This window comes from Atractosteus spatula, chromosome 12, assembly GCF_055471065.1.
Source record: "Atractosteus spatula isolate fAtrSpa1 chromosome 12, fAtrSpa1.hap1, whole genome shotgun sequence".
NCBI classification, from domain to species: domain Eukaryota; kingdom Metazoa; phylum Chordata; class Actinopteri; order Semionotiformes; family Lepisosteidae; genus Atractosteus; species Atractosteus spatula.
The window spans coordinates 23,152,133-23,179,994 of record NC_142717.1 but is presented as its reverse complement, the minus strand read 5'-3'; the positions used below and the strand labels follow the sequence as shown (position 1 = coordinate 23,179,994).

General features: G+C 41.7%; 1 protein-coding gene and 3 non-coding genes across 4 annotated transcripts; all 4 read right to left on the bottom strand.

Annotated features, from left to right (window-relative positions):
* Window positions 1-16: 16 nt before the first annotated feature.
* On the bottom strand, window positions 17-16,475 carry glipr2l (GLI pathogenesis-related 2, like). The gene is made up of 5 exons (XM_088928843.1): window positions 16,186-16,475; window positions 8,902-9,010; window positions 7,913-8,016; window positions 7,006-7,083; window positions 17-1,634 (listed from the first exon to the last, which is right to left on the bottom strand). Exons 1-5 carry the CDS (start codon window positions 16,196-16,198, stop codon window positions 1,474-1,476), a joined length of 465 nt encoding a protein of 154 aa, XP_088784969.1. The 5' UTR covers window positions 16,199-16,475; the 3' UTR covers window positions 17-1,473.
* A 5,551-nt stretch (window positions 16,476-22,026) lies between these two features.
* On the bottom strand, window positions 22,027-22,099 carry trnat-ugu (transfer RNA threonine (anticodon UGU)). The gene has a single exon. It is a non-coding gene; the product is annotated as a tRNA-Thr (tRNA).
* A 3,023-nt stretch (window positions 22,100-25,122) lies between these two features.
* trnat-ugu (transfer RNA threonine (anticodon UGU)) lies at window positions 25,123-25,195 on the bottom strand. Its single transcript has one exon. It is a non-coding gene; the product is annotated as a tRNA-Thr (tRNA).
* A 656-nt stretch (window positions 25,196-25,851) lies between these two features.
* trnat-ugu (transfer RNA threonine (anticodon UGU)) lies at window positions 25,852-25,924 on the bottom strand. Its single transcript has one exon. It is a non-coding gene; the product is annotated as a tRNA-Thr (tRNA).
* Between the last annotated feature and the right edge of the window lie 1,938 nt (window positions 25,925-27,862).

Here is a 27,862-nt window from a genome sequence, read left to right as displayed (position 1 = left end):
CGTGAACAACACAAGCTGTAAACAATGTTCGGTTTATTTCACAAGTGTACTTTATACAAAAAGAAGAGTAAAAAAAAGGTAATAAAAAAGCAATTTGTCTCTCAGAATGACTCAAGTGTTTTGTAAAAAGCTCAGATGCCATCAATAGCTCAGTAAAATGTTTTTATAGGAAGCCATTTACTTCATTTTTTCCCTATGCTGAAAAAGGCACACATCATATCCCAAACCAGGAAGTATAGTACATGAACAACTTATTTGAAATACAGCTGTTCCATTTAGGTGATGATGGGTAAACATTTACACATGGATACACTTATTGAACAGTGAATAGCAGGCAGTACCAGGCAGAGTAGTTACCCATACTGCTTCCAAAGGATTGTCAAATTACAGATTTCACTTCAAAAGCTTTGACCACTGACAGAGAAATGATCTCAGTTTTCCCAATATAACATACATAAGAAATGATGCAACATCAAACATCATTAGCAAAACGCCACAGGTACTGCAACTCTCATATCTTGACTTGAAAATAATGCAATTTCATGTGCAGCTTTACCACCAGTAAACAGGAGTCAGCTAGCATTGCCATTCCATCATCTTCAGCAGAAACATGATACACTGGCAACCAGCCCAGACTATGCCCAGGTATCAGCACAGCCTGCCTTGATGTCAGGATCTGAGGCTTTGCTCTTCAGCTGATCTTGCTCCTGTGTGCTGTTCACACACACGGAAATGGGCCCAGTGAATTTTATTCTAACTACCCAGGAAACACTGCTCTCCATCCCAAACTATAGGACTATAATAACTGAGGAAACTTTTTTTCTGCAAGCAAAACTGCTTTAACACAAACTTAAAAACAGTTTTAAATACCATTCCCCTTCATGATCCCATCATCAAGTCAGTGGAGTTTTACAGGGGCAAAGTGAAAGAATATTTAGGGTATGCCATCTTTCCACTTGCATACGGTATTAATGAGTGCAGCTTCATATTGTTTGATACCTATGCTTCCTTCACAATTCACTTTGCCATGCGAGGCTATTAAGGATCAATTATTTTAAAAAAATGTTTGTTTTGTCCATCAGATGGTTTCTTCATTGTACCATTAGACTACTTACTCATTATTCCCTTTCATTCACATAGAACACATTAAAAAAACAATTAAACTTGTAATCAACCCTCCACTTGGGTAAATGTATTTGTACATGCCTATAAACTGACTACCGTAGAGTGCCACTGAAGGTACCACTAGGACTGGATGTTTTAAACACTATAAGCTGGCAGGTGTGCCCTTGCCCTTGACTTCTTTAACCCCAAAATGCCCGAATCTATTAGTCAAGTGTCCTGCACGATGGCCCAGACTGCTGAGGGGGCTCATTACAAACTTCACATTCCAAAGCTCGTGGGTGTCATTTCCGTTAACCCAGTGGTCCATCAATTCTCCTCCCCCACCCCCACCCCTCCCTGAAATGCAGGTCATTTCCGTGGCGGCAGCACGTTCTCCTCGAACTGGCCTTGGTTGACGATGTTGCCCGCGGGGAAGTAGCGGGCGACCACGAAAGTGGAGCCGTCGGTGGCCGTGGCCTTGCCCACACCCAGCTCCCTGCTGCTCTTCCACACCATGGCGGTGAAGTGCCCTGTGTGGGGAGAGGGGAAGGGAGTGAGGCAGCAGGCCGGGAGACGGGAGAGGATGGCGAGAGGATAAACAGAGATCCTGTAAGAAAGGCGTCAGCGAGAGAGACGACAAGGCAGAGCAAAAACAGAGGTTAAAAGAAGGAGCAGCACAAAGTGTGGTAAATAAAAGGATGATACAGAAAGGGACACATCTCTCCTTCATCCAGTATAACTAACTTTCCTGTGTGGGACCCCACACACAGGATGTCTGGCATGAAAAGTGCGTTGCTGGTGCCCTCTGTCAAGGGTTTTCTGCTGAAGTCATTCTCAGAGGTTCCGGACAGAGGGAGGATGAGTAACCCACCCTGATGAAAGGTTCGGTCATAAGAGGTTTAACTGGAACTAAAGAGCACAGCTTTTGCAATCTTTCCGACTGACTCACTCATTTTGGTTTCCAGTGAAGAGAAAGTGTGCAGTAAAAACCAACAATGGGCATTCATACCCACAGATATCCACAGCGCCAGCTAGAGCATTGTCACACGAATCAATATGGCTTTTCAATGGATGATAGCGGGTCATTTTTATAGAGTACTTTTCACCTCAAGGATTTTAGAGCACTCAGTACTAAAACAAAAATGGACTCTGGAATTAAAAGGACATAGGAGAGGCTACAAATGAGAGGAAGCCATGCGGCCAATCAATTGCTACAAGCATCTCTCGCTCATCCAGTCGCTTCATTATTGGTTTCAATAATGTATAACTGCGTGGGCTGTTTCATACTTCAGCCACCACTTGGGTGTCTCCTGATCTGTAGCAGACACCCAAAGCAGTCCACACTTGTGCCCAGCCCCTCCCCACCCCCCTGTGCTTAAGAGTTTAAAGGGCACAGCACAATATAAATAAATGGCACTAAGGACAACCAGTGAAACGAGGAGAAAGTCAGTTTGCCAAACAAGGTGAAGTTTTAGAAAATGGGGGTAACCCTAGTGTGAATCACTAGTCATACCCAGGGATCTGGAAAATGTGTACTTGTAAGTTAGTCCTGTGGTTAGTTATATTTAAATGTCCGTTTTCGAGTGTACAATATTACTCGTACTTCCATTTTCTACCTAGCTTATTGAATACTATGTTGGGAAGCCGGAGCCTATCCCGGCAAGCAACAGGCGCAAATCAGGGTACACCCATGATGGGACCCCATCCCATCGCACACAGACACAAACACTCACACAGCAGGGTAAAAGTTTTACAGAAGCAAATTAAAATACTCATATATCTTTGGACTGTGGGAGTCCAAACAAACATGCAGAGAGCATACAAATTTCATGCAGGCAGCACCCCAGTTGAACCCAGGACTCCAGAGCTGGGAGGCAGCAATGCTGACCACTGTGCCAGCAATCATACACACACCAACATTAATGCAAACTGTGATTCAAAATCTTCAAAAGAGAGCAGATACCAAATTACACTATAAGCCCTTGTGCATGTAAGGACACATTCCTAGGGTTTGGATGTAATTTTTGAATAACAAAAGGTCCATAATAAGACTACTGTTTTTGTGAACTATTGATAGTTTGGGGGGACAGTACTCTCAATTCCCTATAATGGGAGTGTGTACAGCATTCCATCCATCTCTTCACTCCTTCAATGCAGTCTTATTTTTGCTTTCAAGCCCCCAAAGCCATGCAAAGCATATTCATGGTAGATATAAAACTGATTATGAAGGAAATTGCAGGTATTACTCAATGTCTTCACAGCAAATTACATCCTCATTCCATTTACATTTCATGCTTTTGCTGGGAAATAGTCTATTAAGAACTAAGCCAGACACTAGTGCCTTGGCTATTACACACTAATCCTCTAATCGCCAGCTCCAATGAAAGCCATTGTCTTGCAAATGAGTGCACTGAGGGTTCAATTGTAATTGTCGTACAGATTTCGAAACCTTACAATGGAGAGGCTTTTGAAAGACTTTGCAAAAATGAGGAAAAAAAATGCGTCCCTGGCAGGGCAGCAGGAAAAATGGTTTGAGAAAAAGTCTAAACAATTACCGGATTCTATAATATGGTGATATCAAAAAGGAGCAAAATGCTTCTGCTTTTACAGAAACTTCACTGCTGTAAGAAAGATCACAGTGAACCTAGCTGTGCCCTGATCTATGGGTTCTGCAGAGCAGTCAGTGTTGCACTGTGATGGAAGATTGGGGGAAAGACTCCCCATGTTCTGTGATGAACAAGGGAACACTAGAGGACCAGTAGATTGTATAGTAGCCCATAAACAATAGCATCATTTCTGCAGTCCTAACACAGGACCAAGTCCTTGGTAAGACCATGCTATAGAAAGTGGTAAACCCATTAAAACGTTTGACTGGATTGATCAAGTAAACTGGAAATAAAGGTTCAGCCATGAGTCACAATCCCAGTACTTAATTAAAGCTAGTCATGACTGCGATTCAAGAAGATTTTACCAGGACAGTTCTGGCAAATTACATGTACCTTGCGTAAGAGTACAATAGCAGTATCTGGGATTTGTTGTTACAAGAACCCAAACCACAGCCTCCCCAATTACCAGCATGAAAATAACAACCAACATGTTCATTACAGGAACACAAATTCCCCATCCATCCTAAAAGATGTACTGTAATTGTTATGTTTTTTCAGAGCTGTAATATTGGGATTAGGAGCGAGTAAGCAAGAGCATATCCTATGTGTTGTGTGTGCCACAGCCCTCACCTCCGTTCAGATTAAAATAGCAACCAGTATTTAAATTTGCAAATGGCTGGGCCTGAACTAGCAGGAGCAGCATTGTGTGCTTAAAGATCCTGTAATTAGCTGGGCCTGAACCAGGGGTGGGAGTATTGTGTTTGAATGCGAGTCCTGCATTTGTTGTTGGGTGTTTTGGCGGAGAAAAAGTGACCACAACCAATATTACTCTCAGGAATCTACACACTAAGCACTCTAGTCCTTGCACCCTACTTACAATAAACAGGTTTTAAAATATATTGGATCATATCTAAAACAATAAATACCAACATAACTTGGTCCATAACCTGTATTGTATATCCCAGATTTCCCTTTAGTCTAAACTATATGGGACAATGAACCCTGCTTCTTCCCTTCAATCTCTTAATCATATGGGAGAATTAACCGGCTTTCTCCATTCAACCATATGAGAAATGTTCTCTTCCCGGGTCCCGAGAGCGTTCCCGTCACGGCTAGTCCGATACCTTCTCCTGTAGATTCATAGAAATCCAGTCGAAATCTTTCATTCTCGCAGCTCTGTGCACATCTTGTCTCTTTCCATTGTCTGATAGCCATATACCCACAGCTCAGACTGTTACACTACATTCAGGGCAGCTACATGTTTTCTCTGCCAAGAGTCTGAAACATTTCATTTGTCTTTCAAAAGAAAAATTAAAACAATATTTATTCAAAATAAAATTTCCAGGCAGACCCTTTCAGAATTCCATAGCTCTTCTCACTTGTTGTTGTTTGAAGTCATTAAAAAGAAAGAAAAAAATTATGAGGATGAAGAGCTCTCAGCATTGGATTAATACAGACTTATTTAAAACAACTTCTTAATCTTCCTCTCAGTGCAACACCATTTCCTTACATTACCAAGACTGGCGATAGTTTTGCTTGTGCTTTCAACAATTTTAAAAGACTACTTAATTTAAATTGTATTTTTACAATCGTGTAAATATTTTACATTGCTCTATAAATTGACCTGGACTTGATCTGGCTACAAATATGTACAAATGGCCACTACAGATTCATCCCAGCATTTCTAAGGGTAAAAAAAATTCCTGAGCTATGAGTCACAAGCAGTGAACCGTTGCTGCTGCCTTTTCTGTTCTAAGCCTGGCCTTTGGAAATCTCCGGGTGGCTTGCCTCACAGATGTAAACCATACTGCATCGCTCAAATGACTGACTAAATAATGTGAAGTAAATATTTAGAAGTGCGCTTGCAGCAGCATTCCCATTTGAAAAAGTCTTATCCACACTAAGACCTGTGGTGAAAGGGGGGAGGCAGCTCTTCAGTTGGGTGAATTAGACCTTTCCATCACTCAATCAGTCAACGACAGATTCATTACTGAGCCAAGAGAAAAGAAACTTGCTGGGCAGACGCAATTTCATTCACACTCGCAATTATTTCCTGCACATGTTAATGTACGGACAATGGCATGAGAAGACAGAGGAATGAAATAAAATGTTTGAGGTATGCATTAGCAGATGCGCCGATACAATATGCCCCAATGCCACAAATATTGTACAAAAATGTCTTTACCAGAGTCTGTTCTTAATGTAGTTGGACATTGTCCGATCGCGCGATCAAAAAAGTGTTTTCTTAGAGTGAATCTTTGGGTACTGGGGGCAATCACACCAGCCTTGATCAAGAGTGCAAGAGATAAGAAACCGTCAGTACCAGCAGGAATTTAACATCTTGATTAGGTTGAGATTGGCAAATTAAACTTTCTACAAGGCACTGCATTTGCTCCACTTTAAAAGGCCTAAGCTGCCTAGTGTTGGCAAACAAAATCTTCACTTTATGAATGCAGCATCTCATCTCCAACAGAAATGGCATTCAGTCATTTGCTTCTGTGAACTCCAGTAACAGGATTCAGCAGTTGCCGTTAGTCTGGACTTATGACCAAATGTTAGTGAGTCAGACACTGTGGAATTTGCTCTGCGCTTAACACTAGAATCACTCAAAAACCCATTGGGGACTGTTGATAAACATTACAGATGCTGGCCTTAAAAAGGAATTTGTAACTCTGTAAACTATCCCTTACAGATTTATTGAACACAGTCCCCACAGAGCAAGAAGCACTGCATGAAACAAGCCCTTTAGCGAGAGTAATTGAGGACTGGGGTCTCAATGTAAGGGACACCAGAGTGCAATTTTTAGAGCAGCGTCTCCCATTGAGATTTATGGAGGTAGAGATTATATTCGCTCCCTACATTTATAGAGAACTCTAAATATGTCTGGATACTAAAAATAACTTCCATTTGTTTGCAAGGAAGGGGGAAAAAAAATTCCCAGGCAGACAATGAATCAAGCTAGATAATTACATTTGACAACTCTGTCACCGCTGTCAAGTTACAGCCCAGGTGCGACTTCTTCACTAACATCCCATCCCACTACAGAGGTTTCCGTGGCAACAGTTTCACAAAACAGACAGGGGAAAGAATCTTCCCAACATGTCAACTGGTCTTATGAGGTACAACAACGTGTTGTTGTGTAATGTACAACGTGTAATGTTGTTGTGTAATATGTAATGTACAAACTGCTCAGTGAGTAGCAGTCCAGAAGCTACAGTACCTCACATTAGAAACGAGGGCACAGAAAAGCAGGGAACAGCAGAGATGGGGCAGGAGGGGAGTAGGCTAAACTCACCGGTACCCGAAGAAAATCCAGGACAGTTGTAGTTGTAATTTTTTATTTCACTGTACCACCGGTCAGCTACCTCCTTTCCTAAGAAGATGTGGAAAGAAAGACAGGTCAGTCTTCCAGTCTTTCGGCCTGACTAGGCTCACGGTCTCTCAGTTGTTTTGCTTCCATATTAAAACATGACCATTGCCTTCCAATTAGACGTGACAGCCATTATCCATTTTTTAAATGGCCTTGTTCCTGAATAGTCGGCCGATTTGCAGACTTTGCTGCAAAACCGCATCCACTATCTAGGCTTTTTGTCTCTTTCCACATGGTTTTCGGGAGAACAAACAGTGGAGTTTAGCTTTCCCCCCCAGTGGACATAAAGGTTACAAATGAGAGGAGGTCAATCGCCTCATTCAACTCGTTTGGAAGTTGTAGCTAATCGATCCAAGGATCTTGATTGTTTCTGGGAAGAAACCAGTGTATTGACATCAACAACAGGGCTGGACAGCTGCTTCCACAGTCCCATTACCTTTTGCATTAAGAGGTGCCTCCTGTTCTCCTGTTTGACAAGCAGTTCCACAAAGTGTCCTTTTATGTCCATGGTTTTGCGTTTCCTTGTTTATTTCTAAAGAGCACTGCTGGGCTAACTTTGTCCATAACATTTTGGATTTTAAATAGTTATTTTTTCTTTCTTCTCACAGTTTGGAAGGCTCCTGAAGGAGGATGGTAGAAGACCCTTGATGTTCTTATTGCTGGACACTGGAGACCTACTAGCCACCTTATTCAAACTCTTATTTTTATTTATTTTTATTTTTTTTAGCACTGTTGACACTTGGTCAATAACTGTCAAAGCTGATTTTGCCTCCAGAATATGCATCGGAAAGCAAATTGAAAAAGAGAGACCGGGCTTGATAGGTACACCCACCTGGCTGGTCGTAAGAAGCCCAGGCCAGATTTTCGCCACAGCTACCCCGGCTTGACTCAGGGCTGTGCTTCAGAACTCGTGTGCTGGCCAGACTGTCTGCGTACCTGTAACACAGTAGCGCACATCCAAATAACAAACTACATTACTGCAATACCGGATTACCCAGCCCACCTACAACACAAAGAAATGACCAGAGTGAGCAGCAGATCACAGTCTGTAAAGAAAAGAATTATTCATCGAGTCAAACGTTTCCTTTTCCAGCTATCAACACTATACCGGTCTTATAGTGCTGAACAGGAGAATGTACTTTTCAAGTAGTTCCAGAGGGTACCTGGATATAATACATCTCTTTCAAAAGCACTTTGGAATGAACAATTAATGAATGTCAGAGCTAGGAGACACAAATGTCCTCCGTCAATATTATTTAAAAAAAGTGCTCATTACTCTTACACTAGACATCAGACATCTTGTTTCAGAAAGAACGGTGATTGTTCTAGAGCGCTGTTTCTCTTTGTGCTCAAAAGTATATTACGAAATACTGCTTATTAAGCATTTGATTTTACTGTATTTCATACCCTGTGTTCTGAAATATTCTTTAGATCAGCTTGAAACCATGGGTTTAAACAAAGAAAAAGTTTATATTTAACTGATGTTTTTTTTTTTTATCCAAAACGACTTTCATTTGAACGCATTTATACCACCCAATATTTTACTGGAACAATTCAGAAGAAATACTGCGATAGACTGGCATCTCGTCCAGGGTAAACCCTGTGTTGCTTGCTTGAATAGGTTCCTCTAAGTCTGACCCTGAATTGGATGATGTCATTAGAAAATGGTTGGAATTCAGGAAAAGTATCTACAGTAGCTCAAGGGCACAAAAAGCAATGGTTCAGCTGGGATTCGAACCCACCACCTTCAAGCCCCTGAGCACTGCTCCACATTGCTGCCCACAGCTTCTTATTCAGTTTTGGAAAGAGCTGGTCACTCACCGTTTGGCTTCTTTGCTGAGCTTGTTGCTGAGTTTTAGGGGTGGAACCCGATGCTGCTTCCTGTATTCGTTGTGGCTTTTCAAAACCTCTTTGGCAAACTGCTTGGAAGCTGAAGAGGTGAAAGGACAGAAGACTTGATTATTTATTGTGCAGAAGCTCACAGTACAGCCAAAGAAGCGGTCCGTGACCCTCCATCTACCAGAACCATGAACCCAGGTGTGCAAAATAAGAAACACTACCTCGTCAGGAAAGGTCACAAATTATCGGCGATAACGAGACATTTGACAGAACTTTGCCCTTGATATAACTCACCCTGGCATGTCCAGTTCTAAGAAAATTTGACTCTCAAGGTTAATGTGGTTGCTAGGGTCTAATAAAAAAACTCTCAGCAGCCATTCAAATTTTTAGCAGACTCTTTATAGTAGCTGTATTACAATCAAAGCTGCTTTGGTCTTTTCAATCAAATATTGACTTCTTTTTCCTGGAACCAGTGTTAGAAGGACTAATCTGTTCAGGAGAAGCAGACTTTACCAACTTCTTCTGATCCCTCAGCATTGCTTCTTTTAAAACCACAACATTCTGAAATGTAAATGCGCCAAAATGAAATGAAACATTTGTACTCCTTAGTCACAAAGTTTAAAAAAAGCACGTATTTTTATGGCCATTTTCTGCATCTGCTTCCTGCAGGTTTTTCCTTCTTTTCTTCCTGTGTCTTTAACTTTGGGGGAGAGGGGGGGACTCCATGTGGGAGGGCCAAAAAGATTCTGCTTTTTTTTCCCCCCCAGATGATTCCTTAATTGTCTAGTCAAACTATTTTTTTAACTGGACAAACGAAACCCTTCAATGACCGGAACAGGGACCTCCTGCTTTAGAGTGAAGACAGGCGATGCTAGAGTAAATGCAACCTTTGATAGCTATTCCTTTGTACAGCAGCCAGCAGATTCGGAGATGTGTCCTGGACTAAGGAAGGATCTTTTTCAAGGGAGTGTGAATGTAACAGGCTCAAAGAGAAGGTGATAAACTGTCCCAATAGACTTCGCCACTGGCCTTGGAGAACACCAATACTTCAGGAGCTACAAGGCTCTTCCATCAGTAGCAGATCATGTTACACTTGATTAACTGATTTATGCAACACAGGAGCACAAGATGGGACATGGGCGCACGCGTACACACACACTCACTCACTCAATCAATCCAGGGCCGATTTTCCCTGAAGCCAATAAGCCTACCTGCATGTTTTTGAACTGTAGGAGCAAACCAGAGCACCTGAAGGAAACCCACACAAACAAGGGAAGAGCATACCTACACTACACAGCTGTCACCCCACCCCCAGAATTGAATCCTGGCCCCGGGGCTGTGAGGCAGCAACACTAAACACTAACCACCAAATAAAGGCAATAATCAGTTAAATTTCCTAGAAGGTCAGCTGGAATGTGAATCACATCTTCCAGGAGCAGGTTTAGAGACACATGATACAGAGAAATTACAAAGGATTTTTCCTACTGCATTTTAATTAGATCGGAACCTACAACAATGTTTTTAATCAGGTGGATCACAAACGGATTATGCACGCCTTTCCAAAACTGACTGGATACCTCTGAATGGGTTAGGTCTTTTAGCACAGCAGTAATGATTCCTTTCACTGGGCTAGGCACTTGGTCCACTTTTCAGAACATTTTTGTCCACTTCAAAGGCTGAGGTGGGGTACGCATTGGGTTTTCAACAGGAATTATAGCACAGGAGCATAAGTCCAGTGTCCAGTGGGTTTTCTGTGGCTCTTTAAAAAAAGACCTTTGCAAAGTTAGTAAATCTTCATTAAAACTAAAGATTAGCAGAATTAAGGTGCAGGGTTGGAATGGAAACCCCAGACACTGCAGCTGTGCATAGCCTTTAAAACTGCACAACAGTCTCTCCAAAATTCTCCTGCAGTAATTTCCCTCTTACTGACCCCAGTGTCTGCCAAACTCATTATTCCTCATATTCTACAGATCGTAAAGTGAATTACAATCAACATCTGTATTTGGTGTTCTATAGCATTCTCCTAACATAAAAATAATCAGAGCCTAAATACGCTTTTTGATATGTTGCACTACCTCCCCCTCTTCTGATTTTCCGGTCTCTCTGAAAAAGTGTGGATTCACTAATGTCCTGTTCCTCTCCATCAGCTTCCAGGTCACTGTGATTACAATTACATAATCGCCTGCAAATGCAGCAACATCTAGCTCATCTATTATGTCTCAAATACTCCTTGCATTTAGGTGCAATATTGCAAGTACTCAATTGCAAGAGTTACCTAAAAGCTGAAACTCTTTGTCACAACTGAAAATGACATTTGATTAAACAAATTGTCTCTTCACTTATGCTGGGCTGAAACAGAGCAGCAGACAATACAGCAGGTACTGGGGTGACAGTTGTTCCCGTTCAATACCAGGTTGCATTTTCAGAACCAAAAATTACAGTGGCTTCAAGAAGTTAAAAAAATCAAAGGGCCGTAAGTTTTCAAAACATTTAGGCTTTGCATTCTGTAGAACTGCTTTGCACTTTTAAGAACCAGTGCTGTATGGACACAAAGAGTGTTCAGAGTATGGAGAGGCAAGGCCCTGCACGAGCCTGCGTTACAGACGTTGGTCCTGGCAGGATGAGCCACAGACCAGTGTAAACCACTTTGACATCATTATCCATCACAGCTGCCTCTTTGGATTAGGCCTCTAAATCCGTTTATGTCACAATAAATTATTTGAAAATGAAAAACAGCTCAGAGCCAGTCGCTTTCCCAGCATTCTACAGCAAGGTGAAATTGACCAAATAATTAGCTCGCCTGCATGCCGAGAAATGTCTTCCGATAGCACCATTACTTGGTCAGAATGAGCGCCGGAATTTCCATTTTATCACAAAGACATTCCGAAGCATGAAATTGTCAGTTTCACTTCAAAGAACAAAGTAATAAAGAAGAGATGCACGGTGGATCCTGCCGCACCACCACAGAAAATGATGTGTTTCCTGAAACACACAAGAACGGTGACAAGCAAGAAGAGATCGTTTGGTCCATCTAGCATGTCCAGTAGCAGAGTGATCCAAGGACCTTAGCCAGCTGTTTTTAACGTTTTAATGCCTAATTAAGCTGTCTGTTTTGACAATATAGCTGGGTACCTTGTGCCAGAATCTCACAAACTTTACGAAAAGCTGCCTGCTGGGACTTATTAAAGCTAAAAACCTGGAGCAATACATTGTCTCAGTCACTGCAGTCTTACAGGTATTCCTGAACAGTACTGTGGTGAAGCTCCACATCTCATGTACCTTCAGGGCAAAAATAATACCATTAAACTTGGCAAAACCAGACTCATTTTTATGCAGGATTTGTCTGCAATTACACTGGTGTGTAATTACTAGTGCAGAAGCATTGAAAGGGTCACGGCAGTTTGAGAGTGTAACAGATTAATCAGAAACTGATCCAAGGACCCTCTGTAAAGAGGCTACCAGAGAGGAGATTCCCCACTAGTTTGTAATCAGCCCATTATTGTTTCCTGCTAAGCAAATATCCGAGCCAACGTCAATGCATCTCAGTGATTTGGTCAATTTCTAATTATGAAGAGATGAGACAACAAATATAAAGGGATAGCATACTTAATATTCTAGAGATTGGCATTAATCAGCCTGTCTGATGAAATGAAAGCCTTGGACATAAAGGATGTAAACCCCCGTCAAAGTCAATGACTACTGTCTACATCTAGACATATGAGAGCAGAATTGCAAGATTACAACCTGACCTCCTGAGCAACTCCATTTATACACTTAAGTAACAAGCATATACTTAACTCTTCCGTTTCTAGACACAAATTTATCCGTTAACCATCCATGACTCTCATCCTCTGCCTATTACAAGCCCACAGATTCACACAGCTATCTCCTGTACAGCTCTTTTCATCCCACTTACACCAAAAACTCCCTCCACAGTCCCTCAGGCTACGTTGACTCTGCAGTGACAACATGGATTTCCAGAACCAAGCCATCAAAATGCATTGTTTTTCCCCCATCAACAGAAGATACCCCACCGATGTTATCGATAGGGCCCTCACCTGGGCTACAAACAGCCCTCAGATCATCAACTCAATCAGGAACTCCCGGTTTCACAACTGCATTCCCTACCCTTCCCTTGGTGCTTCCCTACCACCCTATCACAGTTTCTATTCCCATTAACAACTACTCCATTTTACAGGGCGATCCCTCCATCAGTACCCTTTTTTGTAACCGCCCAATCATCTCACACCGCCGACCACCCAATCTACGTAAACTTCTCGTTCACAGCTCCCTTGACCGCACTTGACAATCCTCCCCAACAGGCACCTTCCCCTGCAACAGAACTCGCTTTATCACCTGCAAATACAGTACTTATCTAACAACACGCTCTTTCAGGGCCCCTCAGGTCAATTCCGAATCACCCAGACGATATCCTGTATCTCCTGCAAACAATGCCCAGCTACTGTATGTACGTTGGGGAAACCGGAAGGTTACTAGGAGACCGCTTCAGAGAACATGTTTGGGCTGTGAAGATGAAAGATTTGTCCAAGCCCATTGTTTCTCATTTCACATCAGATGGCCATGATCACACTGATCTCTCTCTCTGTTCTCAAAGAAGGGTTTCTCAACTCCCATAGCAGAGAAATAACAGAAACGAAACTCATCCTGAAACTAGGTCCACACAATCCCCCTTCTCTCAATGACCAACTTGTTTTCGTGTCATCTTCTCTATTCTCATGCAGGTTTTGACTTCACATCTTTCTTCAACCTTTGCACTTCCTGAGTGGCCTCTCTGCCCCTCCCCTCTCCCAGCTTTTGTTCTTCTGTGCTATTTAATCTTTGCTGTCTGCCCTGTCGTCTTTCTCACACCTGAAGAAGGCTTCACAGCCGAAACAGTGCGTTTTCTCTCTTTTCTTTTCAGCATGAAATAAACCTATTACTTGTTCCATAGCATATACTTATGGTGAGTTAATAAGACAAAAATTAAGATCATACAAGCTGGAAGTGCAATACACCAAGGTTTAAAACAATATACAGATAGTGTGGATATCCAGCTGCAGTGGAAGTGGTCTAATGGTAAGTATTCTATTCTAATGGTAATTGTAAGTATGTTTACAGTGACTAATGTCAAGGAGAAATCGCTGTGCCAGTTTGAGAGCTGAGAGTCTTGAGAACCCAGAGGTGGTCAGAGTTCAGATTCTAGGGAAGCTTATTCCACCACTGAAGGGCAAGGGAGGAGGTTGACTGGGCTCTGGAAGAGGAGAGGGAGTAGAGGAGAAAGAGGATGAGTGGAGAAAGAGAGGTGCAGGACCGTCCACAAGCCGGAGCAGAGTGGTTGAGACAGCAGTAGAAGACAATGAGGGTTTTGAGTGGACCTCTGACAAGAGCAAGCCAGTGTACAAACAGGAGTAAAGCATTAGCATCAGTAGTGAGAAAAATCAAAGTAAGCAGTAGAAATTCTGAAGGAGCAGGAGTGGTTAGACAGGGGAATTGTAGACCTAGCAGAACGGTTTCCAGGGCTTGGACTAGCAATTGAATGATATGGTTGGTAGGGAAGGGGCATATTCTGGAAATGTTGCTCAAGAACAGGCGACAGTATTGGGAACAGGAGAGACAAGGACAGGAGCCAGGCTCCTGAAGATTTTGACAGAGGAGGAGGAGGAGAGAGAGAGGGTAGTGAGTCAAGACAATCAGAGAGGTCCACAGACAATGAGGTTGAAGACGTAGAGAACAGAGTAGGCTTTGAGAGGCTGAGTTTAAGATGGAGGGAGAGCACTGCAGAAAGAGGTATACTAGGAGAGCTATCCTGTTCTAGGAATAAAAAGGGGGCAGGGACAAGTGTACCACATACAGTCATCAAGATGTATCTATTACTCTCCATTAGAGGTGTTCGCCTGTTCATTTGAGTGGATGGAGCAGGCATCTGTGCCATCACTATAAAGTAGAAGCTGCTGACACTCCACTTCTACACTACTGTACACTACTCCAAATAGCAAAGCAGTTTTTATGGTTTCAGACTTTCTAGGTGAGGGGTGTAAATGAATTCTTTTACTCCCTTTGGACTCATTGAAAACTAAGAAGGGAGTTCAGGCAGCCTGTATGCCTGGTTTGGCATCTGTATTTCCCAAAGGGCTGTGATGAGAACAGGCAGAGAGAGGGAAACAGGGGACAGAGTGGAAACTGTAGACCAGTACAGAAAAACGTCACAGGATAAATCAAGTGAACACAAGGCATTGAATAAATCAGACGTTTGTTGAGAAGAACAAACCTTTGGAGTTACCGTTGGTCATGAAAATCCTGTACTCCTTTTTCACTTTATTAAAGGAAATGATCTAAGTCATTGCGAACACAGGTAACTGGAAAACAGTTATTAAAGGTTTCATATCAAACAAAGTACTGCTTTTACCACTAAGTCTTAATGCGAACCATTTAATCTTCACATTTAAGTTAAAAGTGCACAGTTGCTTTTAGCAAAAACTTGACACGGCATCAATAACAGTTAACATGAATATACACAGAAAATGGCTGATTTAGGAGACTGATGCTTGCTTGCTTTCCACGCATTCTGGAGCATGAAATTGGCAGCTTCACTTGAAGTGATCGGCACAAAACAATCATTAAGGAGTATATCAAAGATGAACCAAGTTCTATGAACAATTCCAGCCTCTCTTTAAATCCACATTTAAGAATGTGGCCTTGGAAATACAACTGAGAAGGCTAGTAAAAAACCCACATTACAGAGACTGCACAGCTCGCCACAAAATATCTTACACTAAAAGCTTTCATACAACACACACAAGACTCAAGGTTAAAGTAAGGGCTGGAACAGCTGTCTATACAAAGCCAGGAAAGGATTATCCCATTTCCATAAACCCAAGACTTGAAAATGTGTCCAAATTCCCTTAAACCATTTGGATTCTCAAGCTGGCTGCTCCAGTTATATTCTTTAGTATTTCAGCAACACCAGTCAACTGGGCTTTAAAAGATGCACAGTCACAGCTCTGTGAACAGGCCCTATAGTCTATATGCAAAGAGACAGAAACTAAGATCCAGGTCTAAAATAAGATATGAAATAGCAGTTTTAGCAGCTGGATGTTAGTCTGTCAGCGTCCTACATCTATGCCAGACATCTCCACTATGAGTATTAGATTTAAACATTAGATATGCAAATTCAATATAACCAAGTAGGCCATATGTACTAAAGTGTTAGGCCACAAAAACAGGTTTACATGCCAACAGAGCCAATAATATCAAAGGTACACTTGCCTGACTGGCCCATAATGCTGCAATATTTAGTTGCTTCAGTCTGTGTGCTGAGATTCGGTTTGCTCCGTCCAGATCTGATGTTATCCCTCACACCCACAGTCACTTTCTTTCTGTTTTCTCCTTTGCACTCTACCCTAGAGTGAAATACAGTCCAGACATGCAGACAGCTGGAATGGGAAACTCACAGCATGCACTTCATTACATCACTGCCCAGAACCACTCGGCCTTATAAGGCATTATTTCCCTGGAAACTGTGAGCTGTAGCAGAGTCTGACTATTGTTCCCAGGGTAAAAGTGCCAGTAAGGTGAAACTGTGGCCTTAAAGCTGTAAAGACCAATTAACATGGCTCATTTTAAAAATAAATAGCCACATGGTGGCTTATCAGGGAAACAGATAACTCACTATGCATTTATTAGAATTCTATTTATTTCAGTTGTCTAAACATTTGTGGCTAATCGTGTTAGTCCATTTCACATTTTATTAACTGCTGACACTTCTCCTTAATGCAAAAACCAAAAAGAGAAGAGCAATTATTTTATCTCCAGAAGGTACAAGCCTGAAATTCCCTGCACCTGGGTCTGTTTTTGGAACAGCCTGCATCAGGTAAAAGCTGACACGGATCAGACTGCACCCGGAGTTTCCTTGTTAAGTGTTTGTTTCAGTACAGTTTGACAGAGATTTCTCACCATTTGCAATGTGTTCCACCACAACATCCTTTTCTGCACAAAGAAATAAATAAAACAAAAACAAAATGCCCTAAAGGCTAACATCTGATGAAAGATAAACTGTATTCATGGCACAATATTTATGGGAGGACAACTAATACAAGTGCAGCTTATTTTAATTGACCATAATTAAAAGATACATGGGAACAGACACCTTCACCTGTAGCCATTTTAGGAACATTAAAACCTCTGCCAGTTGCATTATCCTATTATTCCAGAACAAAACCTAGAAAGAATTAGTCCAAATGGACATTAATTGCATTTAATGTTCTAGGACTGACACTGCTTCTGTATAATGAGTTAAAAGATCATATTCCTCTTTTTAAATTCAGAAGGAAAGTGAAACAAGTGCAAAGTGAAAGATTTTTTTTAAGCTGGGTCACACTTTGACCTGAATCAAAAGAAGAAACTGTTGTTTTCTTGATGTCTGCATTGTTTCACTTTTGACTTCAGTCAAGATAAACACTTCAATCAAAAGCAAGCAGCTTCTCTGGACAGCTTCTGATTTAGCTCAATCAGCCAGCGCACTAATAAGGACAAATGAACCCCACCCCTCCCTCTGGTGCAAAGGCTGCTGGGACATTAAACATTAAACATTAAAAAACTGAGAAGAAAACAAGGAGGAGAAAAAGAAAGAGTGCATGCTTTTGAATATGTTCAGGAAATAGAACTATTAGCAAAATGATGAGATCCACTTGGATTTATTTGGGAAAGTCGTCAGATGATCCCAGGGTAACTGGATTCTCTGACATATAAAGGTGTGTCTGATGATGGGCTAGTCTCATGTGCAGGTTGTAGTCCTTCTGAGGTAAGGCTGTGCCTCTAGCACAGGCTCTCATCTGCTGTAATCCTCACCAGCAATGAGAAGCTTTCCGATGATTCTGTGAAATATTGAAGGTTTTAAGAAGAATAATGGAAGTATGCACTAAACTAATGCTAACAGAGATGCCTAGAGCTCAAAGTCCTGTTGTGCTTGTTGTTAAGACCTACTATAAATTAGGTCAGACGGATCAGAATCTAGAATGAAATTACTTTAAATTTCATTAACAAACTATCCCAGCAGGGGGCAGTAAAATAACCTTATGACCCATTTTATCAAAAGTCTGCAGGTTGGAAGCAGGTACTGTATTTGTGTGACTGGTCTGGGGACTGAAGAGGCTTCCTGGGTGCCAAGAGATGCTCACTGGGTTGATGAAAAAGGTTCATTGCTTCCTTACTGAGCATTTAAAGTGCTTATAAATTGTGGAGTGTAAAGCTGGCCAGAATGTCTTTGAAGGGAGGGAGAAAATCGGAACACGCACATATAAAGAGAAACCCTTGTGGATGTGGGGAGATCATGCAAACTCCACACAGAAGGGCTAGAATCGAGAGCTGTGTTGCAGCAACACCAGTCATGACCCATAAAGCAATGTCTCAAACATTTTCCGTTGCATGTTATACTCACACCCAAGCTAAACCCCTCAAAAAGACATCTTCTTTTTAAATCTTATCTGTTGTGGCTGAATAACAATAATAATAATACAGTTCTTAGGAAAACATCCACAGAAACACTTCATCCTTTAGTGATAAAAAATGCAGGCAAAAAATAATAATTTCAAACAACACTCAAATCATGTCCACATTGCAAAACCATTCTGGAGAAACACTAATTAATCTGACTCCAACCCATCACACTGAAGTACCACTTATGGTTAAGCCATACAAAGCCAATTAAAACAGTTGAGTTACTAACCACTTTACCCAATTCAGGGTCGCAGGGGAGCAGGAGCCTATCCCAGCAACCAAGCAACCAACAGACACAAGGTTGGATATGTGCTGGATGGGACACCAGTCAACAGACTCACACATGCACATCCTCACGCCAGGGGCCTATTAATCTGCCCGTATGTCTTTGGACTGTGGGAGGAAACCAGAGTACTCTGAGGAAACCCACAGAAGCACAGGGAGAACATACAAACTCCACACAGATAGCACCCCAGGTCCAGAATTGAACCCAGGACCAACACACTGCTAACCTGCTGCATGCACCACCATGCTGTCCTATATGAACAATTTTTAACATAGAATCTGAGAGCTATGAGGCACGAATGCTAGCCATCACACCACCATTTTGCCTAATGGAGAATTATCCCTCTAGTATAATACTTCCGACCAGTTAATGGAAGACAAGAAATAGTTCTTATAATGTCGTTACATTGTGAGCAGTTACTGCATTTATAATTCTCATCAGGTATAGGACTGAGTATCGTTTAAATGGTGTCTTTTACAACCAACGTAGCATAAAGATTGGAACCACATTTAAAAAAAACACAAGAGAGTCCTTACACTGTCACCAAAATTACTTCCATCTGTTATCATTTCTACAGACTTGCATACTTCGATTGCAAGTTCAATTCAGTGTTACATTCCAGAAATTAAAGCATCATCTGAACATGTTGAAAAGAGCCCATTACAATGTAATTGAGCCTGGACAAACTGACCCGTCTGCTAGAGGCCCAAACATCCACAGCAGATAGTCTCACAAAAGATGCAGTGTAATTATGTGCTTCCACTTACAGTATGTTGATTAGTTTAACCTGTCTCAGTTCAGGGCTCCCTTCTTGTGTCCATGTACCTATTCTCTGCCTAGTAATCAATAACACTCCTCTTCCTTTGTCAGAGCACACAGTTTCTCACAATGGGCACAGTAAATATTGGATTTGTTTAAGCAAGTGCTCAGAATGAAACAGCCTCTGAAGAAGTTAGGCATGAGTACCCTTGTTCTAGAGTTAAAGGAAATGTTGCTTGACTTCCTTTTTATTCCAAGTAAGAAAAACACACTTTTTTTTAAAAATGTTGTTTTAGAAATGACCATGAATATACAGTAGATGTGAATTGAGAATGAGGCTACATTTTTAGATGTGCATATTCGGAAAAACCACTACATTATTTCCAATGTTTGTGTTTCCACCTGCAAATAAATCTAGTCTACTCGCAAAATATTATTCAAGAATAAAAAAACAAAGGCAACACTAACTGGCCAGACCAATTTTCCCCAATACATTTCCCCTCTCCATTCTTAATTTCCCTTAAAAAGAAGGACATAAAGAAACTCTTTCAGCTATTTCGCAAGTATGGGAATTATATAAATATGAAACAAACTGTGAAATAACTGATTTTGAACAAAACTGTATCAATATCTTCTTTGCCAGGTCATGGGTATTACTGTATCTTTGTGTTTTTCTGTGATCAGAAATGCCTTCATGTGTTTGGTGTTAAGAGAGTAACTCGGCACAATACAAAGGAGGGAATGTACTGTATACTGATGGGAAAAAAGAAACGCAACACCGCCTCCTCCAGACTCTCGCCCTCCGTCTGCATGGAACAGGCTGAAGAGTGACCCATCCGTGAAGAGGACCTGATGCCACTGCTGACGAGTCCATCGCAGCCTCTGTCTGGCCCAAGTCAGTCGGGTATGACGTCTAGGAGGTGTGAGCAGAGGGCCTCTGACAGGTTGACTTGCTCTAAGGCCAGCAGCATGGAGCCTCACTGTCCTGTCACTGATGCGGGCATTGTGTCTGCCGGCAGTTTCAGCAGCAGTACGGGTGGCAGATCCGAAACGATCTCTCAGATGAACCTGTCTGATGTGTTGGTCCTGCTCTGGTGTGGTCACTCGAGGGCGACTGGATCTTGGACACTCATCTGTCCTGCCGGTCTGCTGAAACCTTCTATGCAGTTGGGACACAGTGGAGCGGCTTACTCCATAGTGTCTGGGAACGCTGGCACATGACATGCCTGCCTGCAGCAAGCCGAAGGCTCTCTCCTTTGCTTCTGGTGACATTTGAGGCATTATGGAATGCACAGAAAACTGACTAAGCTTTGAATTAAGGCCTTTTTAAAGGTGACCTGATCAGGCATTGTCCCACCTGGACCTTGTTGGGTAAAAGTGCACCTAACGAGCTTTCGTGTAATTGGCAAGTTGCAATGCCTCACTGCACAAGCTGTACAGCTGGTCAGAGGGCTTAAAACTAATTGACAACTTTTTGTGAAAGTACATAAGCTATAAATATAATATTCTCATTCCAAAAAATGTTGTGTTTCTTTTTTCCATTAGTATATGTCACATGCAATAAATATCCAAAAGAAACTATGGGGCAAGTATTTAAGATACTGAAAACAGGAGGGACTTCTTCACCTAAACTGTTGTAAGCGTGTCGAACAAGCTAACCAGCCATTTTCAGTTAAGATGATACCCTGGATTCTTTCAAGAACTGTCTGGATGAGATCCTCTAATCAGAACAAGAAGCACTTCTTCACATCGAGGGTTATGGGAGTAAGTTATCCTGTCATGCTGTTGCAGAGGCTGCCCTTTTTTCTTTTAAGAAACAGCTGGATGAGGGTCTCCAAGAAGGACAAGAGGCATTTCTTTACACAAAAGGTTATGGGAGTGTGGGACACGCTACCCAGCCATGTTCTAGAAGCTGTTACCCTGACATCTTTTACAGAATAGCTGGTTGAAAACATTGGATCAATACGTACTAAATAAAAATGAACTACTTGGGCCAGATGGCATCCTCTCATTAACAATTATGTTCTTAATGCTTGACCCTTGTAGCCAAATAAAAATGTTTATAATATTCACAGGTGATTGTTTGAACTTCACATCCTATCTAAGCTATAAAGGAGATTATACATGTAGTTTGTGAATCACAATTCATTTAATTTAGCAGAGAAATAATTATCGTGACTGGAAAATGGTAAAGACAGGGATTCTCAAGAATTGACAAAAACTTGAAAAAAGTAACAATTTACAAGTACAAAAAAACACTCAAATTGGTTTTCTACTGTCTCACAATATGGAATCTGACATATCTGGGGGTCAGAGTCTCATTACAGATACATTGTGGCAGTCAAATTCAAAATAAATGAGAGAAATACATCACAAGACTAGTTTATATCTTTAAACACAATCGCATATGATTCCATTTATCTCCTTCCAAATTAATTCAGAGTCAATTTATGGAATTTTATGGAACTTAAATCACAACATGTAAATTGTTGTTATTTAAGTGACTTAAGATATAAGCCTAAAAGGCAGCAAACTCCCTCATGACCATTTAGAAAGAAAAGCACAGCAGGCCCCAGCGAGACTTGAACTCACGACCCCTGGTTTACAAGACCAGTGCTCTAACCGCTGAGCTATGGAGCCACCCACAGTAGCACAGCCCCAACACAGCAACAAAAGAAGTAAATGCAAGTGACTCAGGTGAACTATTTACATTGCAAATGTTTACTTAGAGACCTGATGATTCATCTCAGTGCAGAAAACCACATAGGGAGGTACAGAAAAAAATCGCTTGTAGCATATTGCATCTAAAAACAGAACACGAATTTTGATATTTTGCAGACAACAGAAAGTATCGAAATCACAAAATAAAACCAGTTGGCTCCCAATGAGAAAGCATGAAAATAAATAGTTCCATATTATAATGTGACTGTGTGAATTAGGGGGATTGTTCATTTTCTCGTGAAGATTGATGGTAAGAGCAACAGAACGGCGTTGTGGAAGAAATATAACATCTATAAATGTATAGACTATAACATTTTATTTAAAGGTTTTATTCAGGCCACAAACAATCTTTCAGAATGTAACTGAATTTACCCAAAGTGCATGCTCGTAGTAAATGAACCACACCCTGTATCACCATAACACATGAACAATAGCACAATTCATTTTTTTATGTTCTAAAAAAAAGATTTGTGCAGATTTTGCACTTGAGCATTCTGTTGATTATGAGTTTTTACAGAAAAATATCTAAAAAATATCAATTTAAAAATTAAAACTAGTCAAGATGTGGTACTCAGATGCCATAGAGAGCCTGAGACGGTTTTCGACTGTATAGATGGGGACATACAGTATTAAGCTCTACTTGCACCTCTTTGGATCTTGGATGAATATACTTATTCTGCTACATCTTACATTAGCTTCTGCAAAGAGGTCTGCGTCCCTACAAAAACAGCTAAAATACAGGGCAATGAGAAGCCATGGTTTTCAAAGGAATTGCAAGACTGCAAGATCTGCATCAAAAACAGATGCAGAGTCTTTCCCTTGTCTGATCGCATTGGTCTCCTGTAACATACAATATTCTGAGCAAGGCTCCTCGCATTCTTCCTGATCTGTACTAACCACTGTAACCATGGAGGTCTTTAAAACGACAAGACAAGATCTTATATCCTACATGGAATTTGTGGTGTAGAAAGATTATGCCTGGATTGACTGACAGCAACCCTGTCTGGCAGGGCGATGAGCACAGGAATGACCACATAAGGCATTGATAAAAATAGCCCTGCAGATTTCTTCAGAATGAACAGCAAAAACAAAGTACTGTAGACGTTCATTTAAAGTCGACACAAGGGGCACTTCTTCACCCCAAAGATTGTGGGAGTATGAAATAACCTCCTAAGCACTGTGAAAGTTAATACCCTGGCTTGCTTCAAGAAACAACCAGATGAAATCTGTGGATCGATGAGTTACTAACTACCAAACGGGCCAGATGGGCAGAATGCCTTTCTCTCTTCTGCAACCTTCTTATGAACTTAAGAGATGCTTCTGGTAAAAAAATCAAGCGGGAAACTGCAGTTAGGTTTCGAAAGAACAGTTGGAACTGTTCTTTACGATTTGGGTTGCAGGAACCAGAAACAAGCTGCTCATCCTTCTTTCATTCAATAAATAGCTGGATGAAATCTTTGGATCAAATAACTACTAACTATAATAATAATAAACTTTATTTTATATAGCGCCTTTAAAGGTGGCTTCACAAAGCGCTTCATAGAATGACGATAAAATAAATAAAAAGAATACCCTAGATAAAACACAATTACAACACACAGAAGAGACCGTGGATGGTGGTACTAAGTATAGTAGGACCAGAGGGGTGAAGAATGGAACCAGTTAAGTAAAGGCTCTTCTAAAGAAGAAGATTTTGAGTCTGGATTTGAAGGAGTTTAGAGAAGGTGACTCTCTGATATCCTTGGGCAGAGAGTTCCAGAGTTTTGGGGCATAACAGGAGAAGGCCCTGTCACCCCTAGTGTGTAGACGGGCTTGGGGGACAGTAAGGAGAGCAGAATTAGAAGAGCGAAGGTTGCGAGGTGGGGAGTAGGGCGACAATAGTTCAGACAGATACTGAGGAGCCAAGCCATGCAGAGCCTTATAGGTGAGCATGAGGATTTTGAAGTCCACACAGATTTTGACAGGAAGCCAGTGCAAGGATTCTATACTAACTACCAAATGCCAGAAATGGGCTGGATGCTCTCCTCTTGTTTGTAACCTTTCTATTATATTTTTATATTCAAACAGGGAGTGCCAACTGACTCGCCCCGCCTTGGTGCCATAAAAACAGCTGAAGCATTTTCACAGAGCATGGGACTGCACCTCTCCCCTCCTATAGTCCTATCTGGACTGATAATGGTTTGCTGTTTTTTTTAAGATTGTTGCCAAGGAGCTTATGATGTTTCCTGTCTACAGAAAGTGAAACCACCCTGTTTAGGTTCCTTTTGGCTGGAGGACATGGGGGAGGTGTAGTGGGTTAATGGGTAAGTGGACTCATAGTTGGTGGGTTGTGGGTTCAAATGTGATACTGCTGTTGTACCTTAAGGGAGGTACAGTACTTTACCCTGGTTGCCCCAGTCTGCTGAGCTGTATGAAAGACCGGCAGTGCTGGGGGTGAGTCTTCAGATGAACTGGTATCCCATCAGGGAGAGGAGTTAGGTGCTCTCTGCTTCATGCCTAGAAGCCAGGGTGAGTTCTGGCCTGATGCTCTGTTATGTAGTCCACCTCTTATATTTTCAGTCCAGTTGGTCCTATTTAAGTTAGCATTGCTGATTGAAGGAGGTCCTGCATGAGCACCAAGTTCATGCCAATTACAAATCTCATTCAGCTTTTTTAAAGTTGGATGTAAATTTTATAATCGGACTTTGAATTGAAATTGAGATAAAATAGCTTGTGATTTAGAACTGACCTGAAGCAAAAAATAACAAAAGACAAAGAGATTACGCCGGACCAGGATGTGTGTGTCACTGTAATTTGATATTTTTGAAGCCAATCAGATCAGTTCCCACCAGTAATTAGTACTGGTGATTAAGGGCCCAGTTGGAACAAAAAGCAGCAGTTGCAGGACCAGGATTCCCAAGCGTCTGGATTTTTAAAACGTAGACAAAAGTTTGAAAACAACCAGGCCCCAGTGAGGTTCGAACTCACGACCCCTGGTTTACAAGACCAGTGCTCTAACCACTGAGCTATGGAGCCCCACCTGCTGAATGGGTCTCACTCAGACAATATGAAGAACACACCCCTGTGAGGGTGTGCCACTCAGGTACAGTATATTTAAGTGTCACATGTCACTGCCTTTGTTGTCAGTGTGACACTGTATAGCTGAAACACACGTCATTGAGGAAGTTCTCTTGTCACTGGTGAATGCAAATATCACTCATCCTGGAACAGCAGCTTGGAGAGCTGTGTCTGTGTGGGTCAAGCCAGATGTGTGTCACTCCTGTATCTGTCACAGTGAGATAAGAAGGACATTCACATCTCCTGATATCTTAAGGGGATCTACCGATTGCTGAGGGGGTCAATGGGTCCATATGGCACCACCACATTCTCTGAGACCGCAGGCAGCTAAGCAGAGCTCCTCAAACTCTGCTCCTTTACTACACTGTCTGTAGCCTCCTGTTAAGCAAAAGACAGTGCTCACTATCCATCATTGTAAGAGTCTGGTGCAGAGCAGTATGTGGAAACAAGATAATAAATAATAAGCCTGAACCACAATATTCTGTATTTTCGCTTTCCAAATCACGCAACCTTTCAGTTCCTCAATTGTATTAATATGACAAAGCAATATTTCTGTTTTACATTTTTATTGCTATTAAATTACAAGGGAGAATGCCAAGAAAGAGAATACCATCAGGCCCCAGTGAGGATTGAACTCACGACCCCTGGTTTACAAGACCAGTGCTCTAACCACTGAGCTATGGAGCCACTCCTACCTGCTGTGTCCCTGTCAGGAAGTATGAGGTACACACCCCAGGTAAAGGTGTGTCAGCCAGGCAGCTTTGAACTCCACTCAGCACTCCTGTCATTGTCAACGAGACTCTGTGACTGTCAGAGATCTTATGTCTGTTATGGTCTATTTTAACAATGATGATTCATTTCTATACCACTGTAAGTGTTGAGTAGAATGTAGCTCTTTATTTCCACTCTTATGAAATCTAATGGGACAGTCTAACAGGACCAGACTTGGGGAGCTCTGGACTAGAAAAAGATTAGTTCTGATACCAAATTTACCCAGTTCTTGAAACTCTGTGGCATACTGGCTTAACAAACTGTAACAAGTAATGATTAATGCTAAACACACTTTCCAGCTGCACATTGACTGTTTCCATTCAGTCCACAGCGTTGAGTTCATCTGATCAGTCCTTCCAGTATTTGGAAGTCCTTGTTGAAGTCTCCTTTCAGATGATCACCAGCTGAACTAGTGCTGATCTTCCTAGATGCTTTCCCTCAGCCCTTGTCCTTGATGTAGACATGGTCTAATTACAGCACAGTCCCACTTCACTGTATCCTCTCTGGGCTTTCCATTCACTTCTATGCACTGCCCAAATGCCAACAACCACATGAAATAAAACAGTCAAAACTCCATGACTCCAGCTGCTTCTCATACACTGCATGTTCTTGGATGTTTGGGACTCTTGCTCAGCTTGTATTAAAATTGTTCCCCATTTCCAACTTCCCCCATAAGCTCTCACTTTCGAGACAAACAGGATTGCTTGCAAAACACTGACTGTGTTTTTGGACAGTGAGGGGCATGATCAGTGTAGCAGAATTGAAATGCCAGAGACAGAACCCACGAGGTGTTAAATCAGTCGACTCATGAAGTGCATTTGGGTTAATGCTGAATCAAATAGTTTGGATTATTTTACAGGTACAAGTGTTAAGTCAAAACCTCCCAAAATGTTTTTCTATTTCTGAATAAAAATGGTACTAAAGAAATGGATTTCTCCAATGCTCAGCACATTACTTTAGCTTGCCAGGTATTATGTGTATCTGCTTAAGTAAAAACAGGCTGTCCCAGTGGTACTATAGCAAGAATATAATTATCTAATCACTTCTTGCAATAGGCTTATAATGATTTCTTGATGACTTCACATTAAATGGTTTCTAGTGAAATAAATGTTGTAGTTGTTGCTTCATTCCTAGCTGTACAGGTTAAGAAGAGACTCTACAGCCCTGGTAGGACTATTGCACTTTTACTTTAATTTGCCCAGTGACGCTGCCCTCTCTGTTACTCAAAAAAACACGAGGCGATTTGTGTTCATTAATGCTCATTTTGTCATTATTTTTGATTATGTAAAAATCCAACTGCTTGTGGGCTGAAGCTAGACTTTTTAGTTACAGGTATGGTTCTTCGAAATTAAAGAGGATGACACCTAATTTCTAAAAAAAAGTTATTGATGATTGTCAGGAGTTAAATTTGTTGCGAAAATTTCTCGTATTTTGTCCCCGCATTGACAAGCAGATGTGCACACCCACACACACACGTGAACACACACCTGTATACTTGCACCCAGCACTCTCACACACACACACACATATATATACTGTAACGCCCTCGCCTGGTGGTGAGGAGGAAGCGCCCCTAGGCGCTCGTAGTACCGCCGGGCATGCTGGGAGTGGTAGCCGGGGAGAGTCTGAGGGTCAGCACGATGACCAGCGGCTGACCCTACCTGTATAAATAATGTCCTAGTAAATCTAGTGCCCTGTGTAGTCCTGCTATCACAGGGAAGGGCGGTGACGTCACCTGCTCTGGTACGCCGGCTCTTACACAGTGCTTGTCGGCCGTAAGCGTTACACTCTCCCCCGCTTAAATCGCCGTCCCAGGCGAAGGGCTATCCCACCCCGCTTCTGACACCAATGTAA

What these genes read in the sequence shown, in the direction of transcription:
- glipr2l (XM_088928843.1), bottom strand. An exon ending in CTCAGCAAAGAAGCCAAACG is followed by an intron (nt 8,017 to 8,901) that starts GTGAGTGACCAG and finishes ACTGTGTTACAG; the next exon opens with GTACGCAGACAGTCTGGCCA. An exon ending in TGGATTTTCTTCGGGTACCG is followed by an intron (nt 1,635 to 7,005) that starts GTGAGTTTAGCC and finishes CTCCCCACACAG; the next exon opens with GGCACTTCACCGCCATGGTG.